The sequence below is a fragment of the Nipponia nippon genome, unplaced genomic scaffold, assembly GCF_047370975.1.
Source record: "Nipponia nippon isolate SJK-2023a ecotype South Korea unplaced genomic scaffold, ASM4737097v1 scaffold_8, whole genome shotgun sequence".
NCBI lineage: Eukaryota > Metazoa > Chordata > Aves > Pelecaniformes > Threskiornithidae > Nipponia > Nipponia nippon.
In genome coordinates, this window is record NW_028262402.1 from 33344826 (window position 1) to 33369118 (window position 24293).

The following is a 24293-nucleotide window of genomic DNA, read 5'->3' on the forward strand; positions in this document are numbered from 1 at the left end:
CATTGAAAATCTGTGTTAGTTAGGAGAGCAAAAATCAAATAGTAAAACTTACTCTAGAACTCAAGTCTTGCATGCCGTGTTTCAGGCTTTAGTGTATATTCCTGGTTGATTATAGACACCCTAAAAATAGGAGCATATAATGGAAATGCTGACAGATTTTGAACTATCATGATGGTAACAGGCACTGCTATAATTAGGCATGCATCTGAGTAGACAGTGTAATATGATTGCCATGTTTATACCCTGCACTGGAAGGAATGTTTGTTAATCTGCACAATGCTTTTAAACAAGTTGGAGAGCAAGAGTTTGTGGAAAAAAGATTCTGAGGTTTATTTCATATTCAGGCTGATGTGCATGTATATCAAAAGACAACAGATACTTGCAGGATATTGGATAACTCTGGTTAACTGCATAACATATTATCTCAGGATTGAGAAAACATCAGAATTTCCCTGAAAACAGCAGGCACTGTACAATTCAGCATGAGAAAACGTGAAAAGTTTTCTATCTTTATATTATAAACAGAACATGATTGAAGTAGTTTAGAAATAGAATATATTTCAGTAAGAACTTGTCTTTCCACCCTTTTTAGGCATTTAAACCCTTCAGTCAAAAAGTCTTTTTCTCCTATTTTCTGTTTGCTGTAAAACTACTGTTTCTTTTGTAATTTCAGAGGTCAGAGCCCAGCTGTCGCTGAATTTAACTTGCTCCTAAAAGCATATTCTTTGGAAACCTATGGTGTTGATCCTCACCCTTGCAAGGTAACAGTTCTTTTTACTAACATTTAATAAGAAGCCATTAATTGAATTGATTTAGCTCTGTTTTTTATCCAGGCACCAATAGGGCGTAATTTGTAAAAGAACTTGCCCTGGAACTACATATTACTTTTAAGCCTTGGAAGAACATTGGTTTACATTTCTACATCAGTCAAAGGAAGGGTTTCTCCAGAGGAAGCAGAACATCATAGGAGAATGTAGTAGACCGTCATAACAAAAGCTTTGATTATACTTCATAATTTCTTTGCATTTAATGCAAAGGTTTCTCTAAATACTCCAGGTGTGAAATATTCTGTTTGCCAAGTTTTTCAGGATCCAGTGTTATTCTTGTCCAGAAGGTGCAACAAATTGTTAGTCCTTGGCAGATTAGTTTTTCAAACACCATCAAAATATGCAAATCTTCGGAAGAACAGCAAACCAAATGTACAGAGGGGAGAACCGGATATACGTTTGCATATTCCTCCACTTTTTGCTGTTTTGTGGTAGTCTATAAGAAGGTGATTTTAGTTACCAGTTCTGATTATGCCTTACACCTGCATTTTTAATTACTTGGTTTAACTGCATTATCTGCAGTATTTGCTTTTAGTGTAACTTGCTTCGTGTTTTTGCTGCTTTTACTGTGGCTGGTATATAATTTCATTTGGTGGAACAGCAGTGCTGTCCAGTTAGCTGTTCTGGTGGTGAGCACCCTTAATCAGTCAGCTCTAACACAGAGCTGCATCAGATTCCATATATACTTTGCTGGGAATGGTGGTCCTGTGTGAAATACAGGGTCTGGTTCAGAGCTCAGTGAAGTCAGCTACTTAGTCAACTTTAGTTCAAAACTATACTGAAGGTTTTCAGAGGGCATCCCAGAGACTTACGTTGGCACTTAGGACAGAGTCAAAACTGGCTCAGAATTTCCTTTTTACCTGTGTGGCAGGGTTTGTAGTGCGGGGGCATGCAGGGGTTCACGGCCCGTCCTTAAGGAAAATTTTTCAGTCTTCTGGAAGTGAACTGCAAAGCAAGGTGCTCCCCTGGCTCCTTACGATGTGCTCCTTCCAGTGCTATGGCTGCTACTCCAGAAGCATCACTCTTTCTGTTCCCCCTTATTTTATTGGTGGAACACAAAGCACAATAAAGTTCACTAACTTTAGCAAGGTGAGGGTCTGGCACTTGGGATGGACAGGAAATCCAGTTAATACAAAACTCACCTGGGTATTGCTCAAAAACTATCAGCCAGAACTTTTATTGTGGAATTAAAAATTTTAAAAAAAGTCTTTCCTATTTGAAAGGCAAGTATCACCATATGTTCTAGTTTGTACTCAAGAGTACTTGCTTATTGTAGTAAATGCTGTCTGTCAGCAGTACTTCCAACACAACATCTTGCAGAGGAACAATGTATTGTGAAATCTTAAAAAACATCAGTGTCGAAGCAGATACGAATCCCTGGTTTGTAGTTAGTCAGCACATTAAGAATGGGACATACACGGAAGTATGTTTTCAACAAAATGAGTAAGTATACCCAAGGATTCCCCATTGCCATCAGCTACAGGTAGACAGAAACAAAGCAGAAGATGCTGTTACTCAGTTAAATGCCTAGAAACAAATGAGGCCTGTGTTGCCAAGAGCAGTCTTTGTTCTTTAGAAGTGTACAATTTGAAGGCAAAATTTATTTTGAAAAGGAAAACAAAACAAAGGTAATCTATAGTGGTAACAATTCATGCTATCAGTAAGAAATACCTCACTGGATGAAGGGAAAATTATATTTCTTTTTTCTCTTTCAAGGACTCAATGGGGACGACTACATTTTTAGGATTCACAGCTGCAGGATTTGTAGTTTTCCAGGGGAATAAAAGAATTCATTTGTTAAAATGGTAAGCATGTGAAGTAAGAGTAGATTAATACGCAAGAGTCTTTTCTCCTGTGTATTCCCTTCTTCCTAATATCTTTGCCTGCATTTGTTGTCTTTAAGGTGAACCACATGAATATTTCTTCTCTTGCCCCATCATGTTTCTGTTTTAAAGGATCTTAGATGAGAAGCAGGATAATAATAATTTGGTCCCGTTCTTCCTCAGTGAAAATTATTCCACACGTTGCATTAGTCAACATAACGCACAAATGCTAAAAATGAGTGCGTTGATTTTTCAACTATGCTGTAAATCACCAGTGAGGCTTATTGGCAGAGATGTCTGGAAGAGTTTACAAGAGTCCACCTGCATCTTTATTTGTCACTCTTGGAAATGTTGATATTTCCTCATTTAATTAACCTCAATTTGAAAACTATAAAAGAACTTATTTGGTAAGCAGAGGAGGAGGTGAGAATACCTTTGAATTTTTATTTTTTAGCCTCTTTTTTTTAAGATGTGGACATTTAGGCAATTGTCATTCGTTTGCCTGGCTTTGCTTTTCTTTTCTGCTTCTGTAAAACATTTAACTTAATTGGGCAGCCTCGGCCACGTTTGAGGGAGAGGTAAAACCGAGCTCCCACAGGTGGTGTAAAGGCAGCTGGCCATGCTCTCAGCCATGTGGTGCAGAGTGAGCATAGTCATGCTCATACATTGATAAATCTTGTTTTAGTCCTGCTGCTAAACAGATGCCAACAGCAGTTACTTAGATGTGGCTGCTCTCCTTCAGCACTCCCAGCTTGTCTTGTGGAAGGGACAATGATGGGCAGGAGGTGAAGAAATGGTGAGGTGTTTTTCTGTGTGGAGCTGGGCTCTTTGCTGCATATCCACAGAAACCTCCCCGAGAGCTGACTAATCTGAAATCCTCAGAGGTATAAAGTCAGTGTAGTTCTGTCTGTACGATTCAGTTCCATGTGGAGCTCTAGGGAGATGTCTGTCAAATACCATTGATTTGTGATCCTGGATTTGTGATGTAGCTTCCCTAGGGTTAATTTCAGGTAGCCCTAATCACAGTGCTTCAGTGGTTTGTGCTAACGTAAGGACATAAGGACAGCGTAACTGTAATGTCAGTCTACGATGCAGGGAGAAGAGAATAGCACTTGCCAAGCATGTATCCACCATACTGTGGCAAATGAGTTTTGCAATGCTTAGTTTTTAATGTTAGTCAAGGTTAACTTGTCGCTTCGGAGATCTTGGTGTATTCATTTAGTCCATTGGCATGTAAACCAGATACAAAATGAAATAGTGATGGAGGAAAAGCCATTAAGCTGTCTCAGTGTTACGCTGGCCGTTGGAAGGTCAATCTGGTGAGATTTATCTGTGTGCTCCTTTCATTTTTGAGACCTAGAAGTGAGTGCTAGTAGCTTTAACTGATATTAGCTGAAATTTGCACTACACAGTAAAAAATCCAAATTTGTATCTGAGATTTCCTTTTCAATGGAAAAGCTTTCCCAACTGGAATGATTTGTTGTTGTTGTTGTTTAATGTTAAAGCAAAACTTTTGTTATAAAGTTTCCAGGATAGCATTGTTCATGCTTCCAGAATCATTCCCATTTCAACCATCTGACATCCAAAATCTTCAAAGAAGTTTATGAAAAACTGCAGTGTCTCCATTTGAACTATACTAATGACAAAATTTCCATTACAATTTAAGCAGAGGCATCGTATTGCCTTTATGTGGTGCACTGCTATTCCCTACGTAGATTGTGCTTTCAACCTTGGTTAAATTAAATTTTGACATAGGTTTGCAACTCACAAGGCCCCAGTAATAAGTGCTGTCAAACATTTTCTTTTCCTTCCTGTTGTGTTCTGTCTGTAAGTAGTCAGTTACAAAGATGTGTGATATGAAACCACAAATAAATAAGGATAGAGATAAGATGTTGCTGGTAAAAAGTGCCTGTATCTAGAAAGTTGTATGCCTTCTTATGCAACATATGCAGGCTAAAAGTATTCTTTCCCTCAATTTAATTACATTAGAAATTCCAAGATTTTAAGAAATAAGAGGAATTACAAACTGTGTAATAAATAGAATGTAAACATAAGCTTCTGCCTGCTTTTAATTTCCTCTTCATTTTCCAGCAGCCAAAGTTAATTCTTTGAAGGTGCGTAGGGATGTAAAAGAAATACTCTGGGATTATGTTCTCTGCTCTGAAGAAAATTAGAATATTAAATGCTTTTATGCTAAAGGTTGTAAGATGTCTGTTGAGGCTCTTTGTCACTTGACAGCCTGTTTGACTTTGGGAATCAGGGAAACTTGCATGCAAGTTGCTTTTCTTACCTGTAGATCTGTCTGTTTTTCCTGTACTTAAATGATTTTTCTCTTTCTAGGTGTGATGTCTATAAACTGAAATTTGAAGGGAAGACTTTTTATGTGTTTGGAGCTCAGAAAGAGGTCAGGTTTAATATTTTTACAGAACTTCTGTATTTGATTTAGAGTCAACAATAACATAACATCATTTTTTACCGAAACAAATTTCTAAACAATCAATAATCGTACTTTATATTGTAACTAAAATATAGAATATGAGTGAATGTGAATATTGCTGTTGTCAAAAGAGTGTCTAATTTGCAAAGGGTTGAGACTTTTCTCACTTAACATTAATACAGTGCTGTGTTGATTGCTCATGGGTTTGGTCATCTGTGTAGTCAAGTTTTAATGGATTTTAAAGTGCTAAAGCTGCACCCACCCACTCTAAGGCATGACCAACATCTGCATATGATTGAAAATTCAGGTGGGCCTTGATACTTGGATAAATGTGAAGTATTTTTGGCTACTTATGATCATCTCCTCAAATCTTGGTCAGGTAAATAGGCTGGAGTCTGTCCTAGGTAGTTAGGAGTCCGATCATTGGGCTCTTGCCATTGAAATCATAGAGATTTTTGCCTACAGCATGCTATAATCAGTTCTTCCCCTAGGGCAGAGTGATATAGCCCAAGATTAAGGCTTTGGATCCAGTCTAGGTGATGAATAGAAAATGGAAGAAAGAAATAATGCCAGAGGTATCAGGGACTGTTTGTGTGGTTGGAAGGAAGATCTGATGTTAGGACATAGGGAGCAGGGAGAAGTGGATGGTAAGTAGTGCAGCAACTGTGCAATGTGGAATATTGAACATAGAGACTTTCCTCCTTTGATTTTGGCCTGAATACAGTACAGATTTATTCTACAGGCTACTGGTACATCTGCTCTTCTCTGCCCTCTCCAAAGCATCCCCTTTTATTTCTGAAACAAGTGCCTGGGCAGTTTAAATGTCAGCTATGTATGGGTTGTACTTCTGTGGGTGACAGATAGAGGCTACACAGGAAAACTTGGTCTTCAGCGTATCCGGTTCATGGTGATGCTGTCAGGTACAGCTCCTTCAATCTTGGAGAATTCAACCTTTTAATTACTTTTATTTGCCTTCTTTTCCTTGCACTTAGAAAAAGGCTGTGCTCTCATTCCATACCTCTACACCAGCAGCCTGCAAGCATCTTTGGAAATGTGGGGTGGAGAACCAGGCTTTTTACAAGTACGTAAACCTGAAGTCATTATCTATACTAAAAGTAAAAAAACGTGCATGAGTAGAAGATTGTTCAATGTGAAATGCTCCATTTCATTAACAGAATTCAAAATGCAAACAGAAAATATGGAAGTTAATGGGGAATATTATTTCATTTCAGACCTGTATTATAAATTGTTTAAAATCTGAATGAGGCAAGAGGGGTTTGGCAGTGAATAATTACACTTTTTCCAGCACACTGTTTTTGCCACTCCATAGTGTGACATTGGATGGACACAGTACTGCACTTGTGTCTGGGAACATAGTTGTTAATCTTAGCCCTGCTGTTGAATACCTTGAGAAAGGAGGAAACAATGTTATGCTTGATTCTCTGGGCTCTTCTGCTGGTAGGTAATCTTCTCCTACTTGAAATCCAAGGTTTACTAAAAGTTGATTGAAAAAAAAAATTCTCTGCAATGATTGAAAAAAGAAAAAAAGAAATTTTCTTAGGTACATTTTGAAAGATGCCAGCCATCTAATTAAAAAAAAAAAGCCTCTAAATTGACAAGAAAAAGGAGTATCTTCCTCCCTGTTCCCTAAAAGAGAACCTGAAAGTAATTCCTCGTTAAAAAGCCTTTATGTGTTCTTTCTGCCCTCCATTGGCTTTGTTAGATCTGTTTATTGATGCTTCCCTTTAGGCATGTAGCTTTTATTCTTCCTACTTAGTGTCTCCTTACAGCATCTTGATTATTTTATAAAAAATATTGTTTCTGTGTTGGAACATAGCAACACCAGGAGGCTGCTCTAAGGGTAGATAATAACTAAGTAGGAAGAACATGTCTTCTAACATGGATGTTAATGACCTGCTCTATTTTGGAGAAGATTCCTTCTTTAATCTCAACAGTGATACGATAATATATCAATATAATCTATTCAATTGATATATTCAATGAAGAAACAAGAAATATGAGCTGGCACAATACAGCTGTTAATTCTCTGTGTTAACATCTACTGTGTTTGAGACTGGATTAATAAAAAGATTATCAGGAAGTGTTTTCCATTGGAAGTATATGTAAGTAGGAAAATAGTGCATGGTGTTCGAGCAGTTTTATTTTATGTTACTAGAAATAAATATAGGGAATAGGAAACAATTCCCACCCAAAGGAGAGAAATTAGTGCTTGAAGTAAAAATGTCTGAGGGAGACTCGTAGGAATATCATCTTTCTGCTCTTATTGTTGAATGGTTGTAATATTAACTGCTTGGCTTTTGGTCACAAATACATGGTTGTGGTGGGTTTGGCCTTGACTAGGTGTCAGATGCCCACTCAGCTGCTCTCTCATTCTCTCTGTACTCAACAGGTCAAGGAGAGAAAATAAGACGAAAAAGCTCATGGGTTGGGATTAAGGCAGGAATTACTGTCACTGGCAAAACAGACTTGACTACTCTGTTTTTAAATGACAATAAAGACAAAACTAAAAACACCCCTCCCCTGTTTCTTCCCAGGCTCAACTTCACTCCTTCTTTCCCAACTCCTCTATATCTTCCTTGCCCCAAGCAGCTCAGGGAGATGGGGTATGAGGGTTGCAGTGAGTTCATAGCAGTTTCTCTTTGCTGCGTCTTCCTCCTCACGCTTTTCCCTTGCTCCAGTGCCCTTCACAAACTGCTCCAGCATGGGTTCCTCCCCATGGGCCACAACTCCTGCCACGAGCCAGCTCCTGTGTGGGCTCTCCAGGGGCTGCAGCTTCCTTCAGGACATGTCCACCTGCTGTACTGCAGGGTCTTCCACAGGCTGCAGTGTAGATATCTGCTTTGGCATGGTCTTCCATGGGGTGCAGGGGGACAGCCTGCTCCGCCATGGTATTCTCCATGGGCTGCAGGGTAGTCTCTGCTCTGGCACCTGGAGCACCTCCTCCTTCTCTGACCTTGGTGTCTGCAGGGCTGCTTCTCTCAATTTTTTTTCTACTTTTCAAATGTCTTCAGGGCACTACTGTGGGGTTATTTGTTTAACATGATTGTTTAAAATTATGCTTGCCTGTTTCGATTTTGGTGGGTCTTTAAAGAGGACTACTTTAGTAAAATGAAGATTGGTAGTGATATTCAATGGAGAGGAACCTGGCTAACAGATTGGAAAATAGTAATGGGAGCATGCAGAGTGCAGAAAAATAACCACAATCCTCTAAACATGAAACTGAAGCCAAAGCAATCTGTAAATAAAGGCTAAGGATAGTAGTTTTGAAACAGCAAAAGTTTTCATACATTTTGGAGAAACTGAGCTATACAGCATGGACTGTTAGTTACTTAAGAACATTAGATAAATCCTGTCTATGTTCTCTATACCAACAAGATATTCTAATTAGAACAGACGTAGCCAGGTTGTGTAAGTAATTCATGATAATGACACTTTGCCTTAATTAGGTTTGGTCCTCTCCTCTGCTTAGAAGAGCTTCAGACTTGGAATTTAAGACAGGGTCATGATCTCTTGGCACGTCTTGAAAAACAGAGCTTTACTCCTGTCTTGATCCAGGCTCAGGGTTGACTGTTGTGGTTATTTTCAAGAAGATATAAATCATAAAAGATTGTCTACTAGTGTCTGGGAATGAGCGACTCGATATGAAATCAATTTGCCATTTTGAAGCCAGAGAACATCAAGGACATGATGTGTCTGAGATACTCCTCCATGATCTTTGTGATAAAAGACTGTCATAAAAGGTTGCTGTGTACTTCATCATTAGAAAGAAGCAGTAGTATATGATGTAGGCTATTAAGAAGTTGACTGTATAGAGACATCGGAAATGCAACTGCTTTTGGAGACAAGTCTTATCACTTCTTTATTATTTCTTTTATTTCTGTTATTTGCTTTACTAGTGGGAAAGTGGAAATAGCCATATCTTCCCACAAACAAGGTAGTGTTAGGGCAAACTTGTGCTAGGGACTTTTGGTGTACCATGGTCTTTCCTTCATCCTGTGAATGAAAGTCCCTAGAGATGCAGCAAGTGTCGGCATTTAATTTTCTTGCTTTCCTATCCAAGTAATCACTTGTTTTATGTTCAGTTGTTCTGTGCTGTCTGAATTGTTTTATGTATGCTTTATGTTCTAATTTGTATAAAGGCCTTAAAAAAAGTTGGAAAGCCTGATTACTGACTATTACTTTGTGGTATAAAACTAACAAAGCTTGTTGTTGGCTTTGTTCATTTTTTCTTATCAGGTTCCTTCTGTGCTGAAAATGTGACACCCTCTGTTCTTTTTCTTCAAGGTATGCAAAATCCAGTCAGATCAAGACCATGTCCAGCAGCAAGATATTTTTTAAAGGCAGTAGATTTCGATATAGGTGGGTGTTTGCTGTTTGTTTTTCATGGTAAACCATTTCAGAAAGTAAGAGAAAATGTCAGTAATTACTCATGGCAAGTTGAAGGCTTTTCCTTCTTGAGGGCCTGTTCACATCTAATCCAGGTCAGGATTCGAAAGATCTTCTGTTGTCTCTTTAGTGTCACTTATAAAATAAATTGGAGGCTTCATGCAGACTTCTGTCAAAGAGCAGTTTCACCAGAACAGGGCTCCCCTTTTGATGCAGTTTCTGTAAAAACAAGGATGCATGGCTAGTGTAGAGATTGTATGTCCCCTGTAACTGGGCAGCTCTGGACCAGGGGTGCATTAGTGGGACAGTTCACCATTCTACTACAAAAGGTTGCTTTTTCTCCAGTAGCTTTGCACACAAGTGGTCAGCAGAATTTTTAATTTGGGACATTATATATCCACTACACGGGAATTTTTTTTGCCTTTTCCTTTTTTTTCTTTTTAATGTAACTTAATTGTTCATGTACATATAGTGCTTGGCATGTAATGAGCTCATTTTAGTATTTGCTTGAATATTTATTTCATGTTTTAATGCAGTGGGAAAGTAGCCAAAGAGGTTGTGGAGGCAAGCTCTAAAATCCAGAGGGAACCTCCTGAAGTTCACAGGTATGTCTTGACATTCCAATTAAAGTTTAAGGACTAAGGAGGATTATTATTCTCCACAGAGAAACTCTCTTTCCTTTATTGTGAGATGTAATGACTGCCATCCTGAGCTTCCACAATGAAGCCTGCAAGCCTTGGGAAATATGTGTTGCCGGTGTTACAAAATTCTGACAATAGCATTTGTCTCCTACACAAGGGAACTTAATCTATGCTGCGTTGAAGCTGGGTTTAATCAATCAGTCAGATAAGTAGCTTATATTATTTTCTGTGTTATGACATGAACTGTTATTACATGATCCTGACAGAAAAGTACATTCTCATTTCATTCAGAGTTCTTGTGCAATTTTGAAGGATTCTGTTTTGTGTATGTATATGGGTATGTTTAAAGGTATATTTGATAGTTTTTCCATAATACAGTGAGATTAAAAAGCAAGAAGTTCATTCAGTAAAGAGAAAAAATATCAGAGAATCTTTTTTTTGGAAAAAAAAGGTTTGGCATGTTAGAAATAACCAGCTGGACTTTTTAAGCAAACTAATACTTTCTGGTCCTTGTCACTCATTGTAGTGATAGAGAAAATTGATAAGAACCTAATTAAAATCCCTCAGAAGAGAAGAAAGAGGCCAGCAGGAAAAAGCTATTTAAAAACTTTTTAAAAAAATTACTTAACTTTCTGGACATTCTACATCCATATCCCTATTTTTATTGTGATTTTTTTCAGGGATTGGGTGTGTGTGGGTTTTTTATTTTTAATTGAATATGAATATTCCATCTATATTTGAGAGAAAAGTGGATTGTATTTACTAAAGGGTAGGAATATATTTGCAGCAAATATTTATAAATACATTGTCCAGCCCTACTATGTAATTAATAGTAAGGCCAGGCAAGGATGATTTTGAACATGCTTTTGCAGATTACATTTAAAAATGGGGTAGGTGATGGTCCAGAATGTGTTAACTGAGAACATGAAAGGCAGAATATAGGTCCATCATTGAGGCAGGGTAGATTACTTGGGCACACAAATGCATTTTAAATGAAAATAATTACTCACATAAGGAAATAACTTATTGCCTACTTTCCATAGGGTTTCTTTCTTCCATAACATAAGAAAATATTTTCATGTAAAATTATTCTTTACCTTGCATTTTACTTTTCTTTACTTTCAGTATTTAAAGTATTTTAAACATATTGTTTAAAACTCTTAGTGTACATAAAGAAACAGATCAAAGGGCAAATAAGTGTACAGAGTGATTGCATATGAATTTAACACCCATAAATAGTAATGTATATTTTTTATGATTAACCTTCTTAAAATGCTTGTGTTTACAATGTTATGGTTGCTCCAAGTTCAGTTTCTTAGAAAGACTAAGAAAAAGTCTAATAATTTAAAGTGTTTCTATAATGCAGCTTTTGAAAGGGGAGACACTGGTAGATAGCTTGACCTTCTAATAGCACAAGTAGGCAAAAAGCATAGAAAATTTTCATATCCAAAAAAAGATATATATATATATATATATATATATATATATATATATATATATAAAGTCTTCTCTCCCTGCATCCCCTCCCTCAAAGTCACTTCAGTGGTACGATGGGTGCATTGAGAAAGAAACATGCAGTTGTGAGGAGGTACTGTTCAATATCTTTATGTTTGGATATAACATTTAAAGCACTACAGACTGAAAATCTGTTGGAGCGTGTAGTTATGCAGCATTAATGCGGTGGCAAGTTCTTCTGACAAATACACAGTGAATGATTTAATATTTTGCTTCCAGGCCATGCCTGAAGGAGGGATCTTTGTAAATAAGTATGGAATAGGAGTCTTATGGGTGCTGCCAGGCACAACTCCTATTTTGGGAGTTGCTTGATGGCTCTTTACAGCAAGCACAAAGGTCCAGGGGATGCATAACAAGTCTGTGGAGGTACTGTTGTGTTGGAGTGATTGTAATTACAGTAATCTGAGTGAAAAACTTCTTTGGATAGTGAAAATTTAAACTAAATAGTTATTAGAGACTGCTCATAGAATGTAAATGAGGACATAAGTAGCTCTGGGCATACGTTAATGAGCAAGGAATCATGGCAATTGAGCAAGAAAGCTTGTTTATCCCCACAGTAGATTTAATGACATGTAATGTGACTTAAAGTAGGACATCTGTGTCCCGAGTTTACCTAAACCCTCAGCAACACACAGTCCCTTCTTTTCACTTGCAATAGGTGCTTTGTTCAGTTTGTTTATCTATGTGGAATTGTAAGTTGAGTCTTTGTGCAAACTTGAAATGCATTTTGTGTAACATCAGCACTGTACCTATGTACCATTTGAAGTCAAGTAGAATCCTCTTCCCTTTCATCTTTGCTTTTGTGAAAAGTAAGTATTTTGTAATGTAATGGTTCAGATTTATTGCAGGATTCTTGCTTAAGGCCTGTATCATGTAAGTGCTAGATAACTTATTCTAAAGAGCCATTTTATTTTCTTAGCAATATGATTTTAGGCTAATGAGCATCGTGACTGAAGCGAATCAATAGCATTCCTCAAACTTTCCTGAGAAACACTTGCTACCAGGAAAGCCTGTTAGAGCCAAGTAAGACAAGAAAGAAAACCACCTTGAGTAACTTGGAGGCATGGTGTAGAGGCAGTGTCCAGGGTGCGTGAGAATGAGAGCACCGTGTATCAGTTAACTGAAGCGATATGGTTGTTCCTGCTTTATTCTTCAGTCTGCAGTGCTCAGACCGTAACAAATCCTTTACCCAGTCCCAGAGGCAATGGAACAACATCAGGAAAATTATTTGTACCATCTCTACCTTCCCCTTCCTTGAAGCCAAATACTCATGTCTGCTGTGCAGTGTGGAGAGGAGCAACACACTGAAATCCTGCATGAGATGGGAAGGAGTCAGGCTGCGTAAAGGGAAGTAAACCAGCACAAAACCTTCTCTTACACCTCAGATGTTGAAAGGTTTATGTCTGCAGAGGGTGCAACATAACACAGCTGAAAGCAGCATTCAGTGTACAGAGCTTGTTAGGATAGCTCAAGTCCCGTTGTAGTTTATGCAAAACAATTCTGAGATGAGACGTATTGGACTGCAGTTGTTTCCCTGTGAATAAACTGACCCTGTTTTCCCTGTTCTTCTAGAACCAGCATTACCCAGAGTCGCAGCTCTCCCTCGTTGAACAAGCAACTCATAATCAACATGGAACCTCTGCAGCCCCTCCTTCCTTCTCCCTGCGAGGAGGAAGAGGTTCCTTTAGAAGAAGGTGAGTCACTTACCTGATTTCTGCCAAACTCTCCCAATATTTATTATAAAATATATGGAAAAAGGTGTGTTACTGACTCAGAGATATGGAAAAAATCTAATAATTTCCATTAGGAGTACACCATTAAGCTTCTGCCTGTCATACTGAGAAATGATCACTAGCTCAAGGAACTGTGCACAAGACTCATGCAAGATACATTGTGAGGAAAGTTACTGCTGTTAAGCTTTCTGTTTCAAAAATCTTTTTTTAGATTGTCAGGTGAAAGGAACTTAACCGGAAATAAATAATTCAACATAGCGCCATTTTACTAAATAGTAACTGCAGTTACTCAGGAGTGAAAACTGTCAGTTTACTGCTAAATATATTGTTTTTCTTGCTTCCCTTTACTTATATATATCTTTCTGTTCTAATGTTAGGAAAAACTCTCTTCTAATTTAATTCCATTGACAAAAAGGGACACTATTTGAAGGTCAGCTAGGAAAGAGTCTTTGCTAATTTAATCCCATTGACAAAAAAGGGTGTTATTGGAAGATCAGTTTGCATGCATTTTGTAGAACAAGGTTTTCCATGGATTTGTTTATTCCTTGATACTTTAAAAATTGCATTTGACACCTATCTTTTTGAGATGCAGTCATTACAAAGAATGGTATGAACATCTTAGCCAGTTTAAATGAGGATAACTGCATTCTTCCTAATAAAAAAGGAAGCCAACCAAACAAAATCTGGTTCTTATTTGAGATGCTGTGAGCTAATTGTTTCAGAAGGTGGGAAATACAACCTCTGCTGTTGCTTCGTTGTTGTCAATTAAGGGGAAACAGAAAACAGCTGAACAAGTATGTTCGTTTTCATGGGATTACATCCTAATTTCATTTTATAGGAGTCATATGAACATGTTTTGTTCATTCTTTGGAGTTTCAACACTAAATGTAGTAAGAACAGGCTGAATTAGATTGTCTGTGTACTTAGCTTATTTTAATGAGTAGCAGTAGCTGCATGACATGTAGTTAATTTTAACAACTACTTGCTTACCTCTGCTGTGAAATACCTCTATCTGGGAATTCACTTTCTGCCAGCCATGTACCAAGCACTGTGTGCCTGCTAGGCAGTTGTCACCACTGCAGGGTAACAACAGCTTGCTGCTTGTAAGACTGCTGTGCCATACTTACAACTCTAAGCAATGAAATCCATTTTTGAAAACTGATGACTTATCATTGCTACATACCAGAGAGTGCTGGTTTCAAATGTATATATTACATAAGTTTGAAAGTCATGTTTCCTTTTAGTCAGACAGATTGTTGTTACTACTATGATTTAACAGAAATATTTGTTGGTGGGTTTCCTGTAGAATGTTACGCGTAGAGAAATACCACCAGCTGCTAAGTTAATAATACTTATCTCTGTTACAGTATTTTCCTGCAGCCAACTTGGCTATATTATCAAATTGCAGCTTGAAATGGTCTCACAGCTCTCTGACACTGACACTGGCTCTCTTCCCCACATGAACTCAGTCCACTTCTGTGGATTCCCATCTTCTCCCTTGCACCAGCACTAATCACCCCAGAGTGGGCTGGAAGAAGGAGTTAAAAAAAAACAAAACAAAACAAGAATTAAAAAAAAAAAACAACCAACCAACAACTCCCTAACTGTACAGTGTCCCACTACTGGCTGGCTCAACTGTGAAGTTGCTCATCAGAGAGGGATGGGCAAGGTCCTGTGCCAGGGAAAGGGCAGGAGCAGGAGGTGGGGAGAGGGAAGGCAGCTATCCCTGGGACTGACTCAACTGCACTGGGAAACTGCTTTTAGTGTGCTACACTTGTGAAACAGCCTTGGCATCTCTCTAAATGTCTGGGCCTGAGGTGGGGGTGGACACCCTGCGGTGCTTTCCAGAGGCCCTGCAGATGCTGTTCAGAGCACAGTGCAGCCCTGCCTAGGTCAGATGTCCCTATGCTGCGTGGGTTGGCTAATGCAGCTTCCAGGACCCATGCTTGTATTTCTACAAGGTGCTGCTGTATACATACGAATGTTCCAGCTGCTGATGGCCGAGACCTTCACATGGTGCTACACTGTGCTGTGTAAATGGGCCCAAGCAACTCATTCGCAGAGCTGGCTGTAATGGCGCTGTCAGCTGTGCATACCTTGGGCAGACTCAGGAGAGTGCACAGCTTTGTCTTTTAACTGAGCAAAACTTACTTGTTCTTAATTTTGAATTGGCTTTATATAGAATCATAGAATCATAGAATCATTAAGGTTGGAAAAGACCCTTAAGATCATCGAGTCCAACCGTTAACCTAGCACTGCCAAGTCCACCACTAAACCATGTCCCTAAGCACCACGTCTACCCGTCTTTTAAATACCTCCAGGCATGGAGACTCAACCACTTCCCTGGGCAGCCTGTTCCAATGCCTGACTACTCTTTCGGTGAAGAAGTTTTTCCTAATATCTAATCTAAACTTCTCCTGGTGCAGCTTGAGGCCGTTTCCTCTCATCCTATCACTTGTTACTAGGGAGAAGAAACCAACCCCCACCTTGCTACAACCTCCTTTCAGGTAGTTGTAGAGAGCAATAAGGTCTCCCCTCAGCCTCTTCTTCTCCAGACTAAACCACCCCAGCTCCCTCAGCTGCTCCTTGTAAGACTTGTGCTCTAGACCCTTCACCAACTTCATTGCCCTTCTCTGGACACGCTCCAGCACCTCAATGTCCTTTGTGTAGTGAGGGGCCCAAAACTGAACACAGTACTCGAGGTGTGGCCTCACCAGTGCCGAGTACAGGGGCACTATCACCTCCCTGGTCCTGCTGGCCACACTATTCCTGATACAAGCCAGGACGCTAGTGGCCTTCTTGGCCACCTAAGCACCCTGCTGGCTCATGTTCAGGCGGCTGTCAACCAACACCCCCAGCTCCTTTTCTGCCAGGCAGCTCTCCAGCCACTCCTTCCCCAGCCTGTAGCGTTGCATGGGGTTGTTGTGACCAAAGTGCAGGACCCAACACCGAGCCTTGTTGAATCTCATACAATTGGCCCCAGCTCAATGATCCAGCCTGTCCAGGTCCCTCTGTAGGGCCTTCCTATGCTCCAGCAGACCAACACTTCCACCCAACTTGGTGTCGTCTGCAAACTTACTGAGGATGCACTCAATCTCCTCATCCAGACTTCCTTCTTGAATAACATCTGGCCCTCCTGGACTCCTTTGCCCTTCAGGACTGCCTTCCAAGGGACTCTGTTAACCAGACTCCTAAACAATCCAAAGGCTGCCCTTCTGAAGTTGAGGGTAGCGGTTTTGCTGACCCCCTTCCTTACTTCTCCAGGAATTGAAAACTCCATCATTTCATGGTCGCTGAGCCCAAGACAGCCTCCGACCACCACATCAGCCACCAGGCCTTCTCTGTTCATAAACAGCAGGTCCAGCAGGGCACCTCCCCTGGTTGGCTCACTTACCAGCTGCATCAGGCAGTTATCTTCCACGCACTCCAGGAACCTCCGAGACTGCTTCCTCTCTGCTGTGTTGTATTTCCAGCAGATATCTGGTAAGTTGAATTCTCCCACGAGAACAACGGCTAGGGATTGTGAGACTTCAGCCAACCGCTTGTAGAATACTTTGTCTGTTTCCTCATCCTGGTTGGGTGGTCTATAACAGACTCCCACCAGAGTATCTGCCTTCTTAGCCTTCCCTCTGATCTTTGCCCATAAGCATTCAACCTTATCATTACCTTCATTGAGCTCTAGACAATCAAAACACTCTCTAACGTACAAGGCTACCCCACCACCTCTCCTTCCTTGCCTATCCCTTCTAAAGAGCTTGTAGCCATCCATTGCAGCACTCCAGTTGTGTGAGTCATTCCACCATGTTTCCGTGATGGTGACCACAGCATAGTTTTCCTGCCGCGCAATGGCTTCCAGCTCCTCCTGCTTATTGCCCATGCTGTGTGCGTTGGTGTAAATGCACTTCAGCTGGGCTATTGATCTCTTCTCCAACACAGGCATGCCACCCCTAGGCTCATCCCTAGCAAGCCTGGTTTTATCCCCTTCCCCCTTTGAATCTAGTTCAAAGCTTTCTCAATGAGGCCTTTGAATTGGTATTCTTACTTAAATGTGCTTTTCTTCCTGTTTTAAATTATAGTTATGTAAGTGACTTACCTAAGAGATTGGCCACTAGCCAATAGATTATTTTATCAAATTAAAAAAATAATCTCAAGTTCTCATGCCTTAGGTTTTGCAGGTCATCTCCCAGTGCTTTGTTGCTAGTGCTTAAGATTCTTCAGGCTTTTACATTCGTTGTTACTGACTCTTATTTTGCACTAATGTCCTTTCTGTCTCAGGAGGAGAAAAGAGGCATGGTAGTGTAAAGATGCAACCATGAAATTACTGTCGTGCATAGGTTATCACATGGGATTAGATCTTACATGTATGAGTGTCGGATATGCTTGGAGAGATCATTGCTACCTTTTAAACCTAAAAGACATTCTTCAAAAGGCATGTAGCTACAAAAGTTTTAAGTGTATCCAGAAGTGTGATTGCAAAATTCATCTTTGTCACAGATGGCCAAATTAGGTCCCTCTGAATGGTCCTGTTAGGTCCTTTCCACGGTCCTTGCTCCATGTGCAGTTGAACATGGTCCTGCACATGGATTGGGGCAATCCCAAGCACAAATACAGGCTGGGCGGAGAATGGATTGAGAGCAGCCCTGAGGAGAACGACTTAGGGGTGTTAGTTGATGAGAAGCTCAACATGATCCAGTAATGTGCGTTTGCAGCCCAGAAAGCCAACCGTATCCTAGGCTGCATCAAAAGAAGTGTGGCCAGCAGGTCCAGGGAGGGGATTCTTCTCCCTCTGCTCTGCTCTGCTGAGACCCCACCTGGAGTACTGCATTCAGCTCTGGGACCCCCAACATAAGAAGGACATGGACCTGTTGGAGCAGGTCCAGAGGAGGGCCGTGAAGATGATCTGAGGGCTGGTGCACCTCTGCTATGAAGACAGGCTGACAGAGTTCGGGTTGTTCATCCTGGAGAAGAGGAGGCTCTGGGGAGACCTTATAGCAGCTTTCCAGTACCTGAAGGGGCCTACAAGAAAGCTGGAGAGGGACTTTTTACAAGGGTATGTAGTGATAGAACAAGGGGTAATGGCTTTAAACTGAAAGAGGGTACATTTAGATTAGATATAAGGACATTCTTCACTGTGAGGGTGGTGAGGCACTGGAACAGGTTGCCCAGAGAAGTTGTGGATGCCTGGAAGTGTTCCATCACTGGAAGTGTTCAAGGCCAGGTTGCATGGTGCTTTGAGCAGCCTGGTCTTGTGGAAGGTGTCCCTGCCCATGGCAGGGGGATTGGAACCAGATGATCTTTGTCATGGTTTAACCGCAGCTGGCAGTTAAGCACCACACAGCCGCTTGCTTACTCCCCCCTGGTGGGATGGGGGTGAGAATCGGAAGACTAAAAGTGAGAAAACTCATGGGTTGAGATAAAGACAGTTTAATAGGTAAAGCAGAAGTTGCACATGCAAGCAAAGCAAAGCAAGGAATTCATTCACTAATTCCCATCGGCAGGCAGGTGTTCAGCCATCCCCAGGACAGCAGGGCTCCATCATGCATAACAGTTACTTGGGAAGACAAATGCCATCACTCCAAACATCCCTCACCCCTTTCTTCTTCTTCCCCCAGCTTTGTATACTGAGCATGATGTCACATGGTATGGAATAACCCTTTGGCCAGTCTGGGTCAGCTGTCCTGGCTGTGCCCCCTCCCAGCTTCTTGTGCACCTGGCAGAACAAGGGAAGCTGAAAAGTCCTCGATTTAGTACAAGCGCTACTTAGCAACAACTAAAACATCAGTGTGTTATCAACATTATTCTCATACTACATCCAAAACACAGCACTATACGAGCCACCAGAAAGAAAACCAACTCTATCCCAGCTGAAACCAGGACATCTCTAAGGTCCCTTCCAACCCAAACCCTTCTATAATTCTATTCTATGATTCTATGTTATATTTCTTTTGGTATTGCTACAGGAATTATGTGGCTGCCTTCTTTCACCGTCTGATTTGGTGAGACAGATTATTGCCTGTCCTGATCACTTGGCAATTATTTTGCAGGTGGTAGATCATTGTCTTTGGATTTCCCAGCACCAGATGCTGTGAGAGCTTCATGTATTTGAGTAGTCCAATTTAAAAAAAAAAAAAAAAAAAAAAAAAAAAAGGCAAAAGCACACCTCTGAGTCACAGGATATTAGTGTGGTTTTGACAAAGTGATGAAAACTTCTTTTCAGTCACTTGATACTTGTGTGCTCAGGTTTCATATATGAATTAATTTCCTGGTGACCTTGGCTTTTGCCTTTGGAGCAACCAAAGAGAAAGTAGCATGCTTTAGTCATGGTATTTATTGATCTACCTTGTACTGTATTTTAGAAAAAAGAGAGTTGATGACACAGATGCATTCTGAATTACTTGTTTAAAATCCATGTTCTTCAATTTTTTCTTCCCCAGAGAGTTACACATTTTTTAGATGTCCTCATTGATATTTTACAATTTTTTTTTCTTAGAAAATTGTATGCCTGTGCATCTGAGTTGTGTACAGAGAGTTCTTATCCTTTAGCAAACTTATTTTTTTGTGTTGCTCAGCTATAAGAAATATTGCATTAGTGTAAATTAATTGGCATGAATGATATCTTTACTTTATAATGTGGAGTCTTTGTTGCATTTTACAAGCACGTATGGGAATGAGCACACAGCAGCTACTACCAGTCTAATTGTCTCTGTGTGTGAGTTCTCATCTGTGTAAGCTTTGGTTGTAGAGCAGAGGCATATGGAGCATTTGTGGGTACAGCTTAGGCAACAACACATGAAAAATTGGCCACTTATGAATAATAGTATGAATAAATATTAAAAATATGCTAGTAAAATATGAAATAATGTTAAGTGTCTGTTCACATGTTATGTTTGTACAGCAAGAACACTATAACAGGTAATCTAGTCTACTTTTTTCCCTGGGCAAAGCTCAGTGTTGTTACCTTTAATTTTTACCGGAAAAAAAATCACTGGTTTAGTGCTAACTGTTTCTCTGGGTAGAACTAATACACGGTTTGTCAACATTCATATTTTTAAAATCATACCTGCTGTATACAAGACACAATTTATCTTAATACATCAGATAGAGACAATTGTGAAATGTCTTGTGTTACGTAGCATCAAACAGCTTTTCCCTGTGAAATTAGCAGAAGCAATACTGCTGTTAGCTGATTGTACCTGGTGGGTGTGTGTGTGTGTATGATAACAAAAATTGTAATACATAGGAATTAATCCGATTTCTTAGTGGCTTTTCTAAATAAAATAACGGTTCTATTTTTATATGCCTGTGGTCACAGAGATGATTAATTTCTTCTAATATTTCATTAAACTTAGTAGAGGCCAAAGTGAGCATCCTTACGTCAGGTTGTATGTAATGGAATTTTCTACTAGTTTTTTGGTAGTTTTTAAACGTTGAGATCGTTCTCTCATTTATGGAATAAAGTTTGGTCATCTTAAGTTTCCCCTGCTACTGCACACTTTGTCTTGCAAGTTTCTGGGATTCTCCCAAAGAGCGTTCTGTCCTCAGGAGATCTTAACATCACTTGCATGCATCATCATGCCTGTGTTCAACAAACTAAGTTGGATTTACAGTCCTCTAACGATGTAATTGAGCCCTACAAGGACTGAAAACAACTTCTTTACACGCAAACCTTTTGCTTCAAGGTAACAATAACCTAATGCTAACAACAATTAGCTCTCCCAGCTTTCCTTCATAACTTATTTACAAATTCTCAGATTTCCAGGTGTTTACCATGCCATGTGTCTACAAAATAAGATCGCTGCTTTTGTTACAAACAAACCAACATTGCCCCCATCACCATAAGGCACCTCTAAAATCTGAAGACAGGTGATATACTGCCTTTTCACAAACACATTAAAATTGTTACGCTTGAATAGAAGTTTCCTGTTCACTATTTTCATTGGCTGTGGAAGGGTACTAGTTTTGAAGAGTGTTTTGTTAGTTTTAGTTTTCTGGTTTTGGGAGGGGATTGGTTTTGCTTTTGTAAACTGTACTTTCTGATTTTAAGAGAAGTTCTATAACCATCTGCTGTTTTCTGCCTCCTCTGTAACAGGGCATGAATGCTAAGGGTGTCTCTGCCATGGTTCCCACCAGTCATTAGCCCTTCAGCTGTGTAATATCTAGAGTAGCAATTTAGGACGGAGGAGAGTGACAAGAGCTGCAAAACCAATTAGTTACTGAAAGTGGATGTGTGGCCTTGCTGGCTCTCTTCTGCACACAGAGAGTCCTGATCAGCTCTGCAGGAGAGAAGCAGGCTCCTTGTCTGGAAAGTCTTTGCTGAAAAACATCTTCCAACCATTACACAGGACGTGCTGCCAATGTCAGGTCATACAAAGTCTTCTTTCTCTCAGGAGACAGAGCCTGTTCCTTACTTGCTGGGAGTTAGTAGTAGAGACAAAGAGTTACTGACACAGCTGCAAGATTTCAACATAAATATCCCATACATGGTTTTTGGGTAGTGACTTGAAATCTCACAGTCATTCCGCTTTTGCATGAGCATGGTCACATGAAACATAAACGACACATGTTTATTCATTGACATGAATGGGCTCGTGTTGGAAATCATTCACAGCCTTGTCCAGGTAACACTTGTGTCCTTGATTAGACTTTTCTTTGTGTACTGAACATGTTGGTGGTTATTGGAAGAATTGGTGCTTTCCAGTTTTTGTAGCTATGACACAGTGAAGATTCAACCCTTTTTAGTGAGATTTTAATGATCCTCTTTCGATTGCTGCAACAGTTGTGAGAATAAAGATGAGAAAAGCAGACAGAATCTTGCTTATAAAGTGGTGACCAAAGGGAGATAGAAGGTGAAGGGGCACTTGATCTTTCCTCAGACCCACATGGAAGTGCTTGCAGAGAAGGAAAGGAAGAGAGGAGTGTTCGCCCTGCAGGAAGGAGTAAAAAGGAGCACTGCTGGATATTCATACTCTATGGGCCACGCAGGGGAAAGGAGCCACTGTAAAGATGCTTTCCAAAAGCTCCATTGAAGCAGATGTCTTTCATGAGAGAAATCACTTGGTGTAAAATACGCATTTGCAGGACTCTCTCCCCTGACCCCTTCTTTCCCACATATTTGCATGCACATCATTGATTTTATGGTGCTGAGGGAATAAGGACATCAGATAATGAAGACTCGCATGGCACGATATGTTGTAAACATTAAAGGTAAGTATTTTGGGAAGTGAGAGACTTCCTCCCTGCCAGTACACGCGTTCCAGTTTATCTCCTCTCCGTGGTTTCAGGAGAGCCAGTAAGAGCTCCTTTCCCACTAGGAGAGTGTGATGTTGTGCACGTGGTTGTGTTCCAGCTTCCAGCTGGAGCAAGTTATCAGCAGCCAGCATATATGCGTCATGCCTTTTTTAGGAGCCTGCATGCTCCTACTGGATGGGGACAGGGAAGTGCTGAGTCCTCTGAAGCAACACTTCTTTCTGGTGGATATGAATGTGTCCAGTAGATGTCCACAAGTGGGAACTGGAGCACATAAGCAAAGAGAGACATTTTTCCCAAACTTATGAATTTTCTCTTCTTGTTTATACACAGGCAGGTCAGCTTTGATTCTAGGCTTGAAATGAAAGCATTTTGATCTCATTGGTTTGCCTTGTGACTAAGGTTTGTAAGCATAGCATAGGATTTTTCCTTTTGTATCTATACATTGTCTGCAAATACTTTCCAGGCAGTGGTGGGGAACTGCCAAATTGAAGCTCTTAGGAAAAATAATGGCCACAGTGTCATTTTGTTCTGTGAAAAACAGACCCTAAATGCTGGCCTTTTGTTTCACTGCCCTATGTTTTGATGCCTTGGATATTTTTATGGTTGTGTGTGTGGTTCAGCTGTTATGCTAGCAACTGCTAACTGAGACGGATGCTGTGGAAGTTTGTATTGTACGTTACAAGGCATTTGGAAATGTTTAAAAATAACCTCTCGTTCTGTTCCCTACTGGGATATTTTTGTTGGCCATGTTAGAAGCTTGTCATTTGATTCATTGCGAGTGACTTGTGTTAGTCTCTTAAAACTCAGTGGGAAATCAATAAAAGGTCAAAGCTGGTATGGGTAGAGCCTTTACAAGACTTTGAGAAGAGGAATTAATAGTCAAAATGGTGAAATGTCTTGTAAAAATCCAAACCAAGAGAAGCATTCATTTGCGGATGGTTAACCACTGCAACAAGGAGGTGTGCATTCGATTACTGCGGCATGGCTCCAAGATCACAGCCAGAAGGGCTGGTAAATTTACATTTCTTTTACTCAGACCTTCACCCCCCTCCCTCCCCTCCCCCCCCAGTTTATTTTGCTAATAGTGGTCTCTTGGAAAGGAACTGTACTGTGAATGACAATGTTAAATCAAGTACAGCAGAGAATAAGGATGAATTACTGACAGGAGCAGAGTTGCAAATGGGGAATGAATGAGATGAAACTTAAATGACATTTGTTGTGATATCTTACGAAAATTGTGGTTTTATTTGTTAATTGCAAACAAATTGAGTGACTGGAATTTTACCCTTGTAGTTTTCTTGGACTGAGGCGGAGAAATACCTTGAAACTGTGACAATTCCTGACAAAACGAAATAGTTCTTAAATTAGCAGATAGGTTGCTAGCAGATTTTGAACATCAGCTGAATACAATAGTGGATACAGTTTAGCGGTTTACTGCAATTGAGCGGGTTGGATTGCCAGATCATGACTTTGTTGTTGTTATTTTTCTAGATACTGAATGATTTAATATATTGAATAATAGTACTGGGGGGAGGGTGGGAGGGGGAAGGTTGGATTCGGATCCCTTTTTCACTACACGTAACAGGAGTGCAACCCAAGGAACAGAAAGTATTCAATATTGCTTTGGATAGCAACCAAAATACAGGGGTTGTTTTTTCTTG

General features: G+C 40.1%; 1 protein-coding gene across 2 annotated transcripts in view; it reads left to right on the forward strand.

The window, feature by feature from the left end:
- FRMD3 (FERM domain containing 3) overlaps window positions 1–24293 on the forward strand; it is a 150884-nt gene that overhangs the window by 115422 nt on the left and 11169 nt on the right. For both annotated transcript variants that reach the window (XM_087741522.1, XM_087741523.1), the window contains exons 7-13: window positions 674–761; window positions 2544–2632; window positions 4991–5054; window positions 6080–6168; window positions 9393–9467; window positions 10031–10099; window positions 13223–13344. In XM_087741522.1, the coding sequence (XP_087597648.1) occupies window positions 674–761; window positions 2544–2632; window positions 4991–5054; window positions 6080–6168; window positions 9393–9467; window positions 10031–10099; window positions 13223–13344 (596 nt within the window). The remainder of the gene's footprint in view (window positions 1–673; window positions 762–2543; window positions 2633–4990; window positions 5055–6079; window positions 6169–9392; window positions 9468–10030; window positions 10100–13222; window positions 13345–24293) is intronic.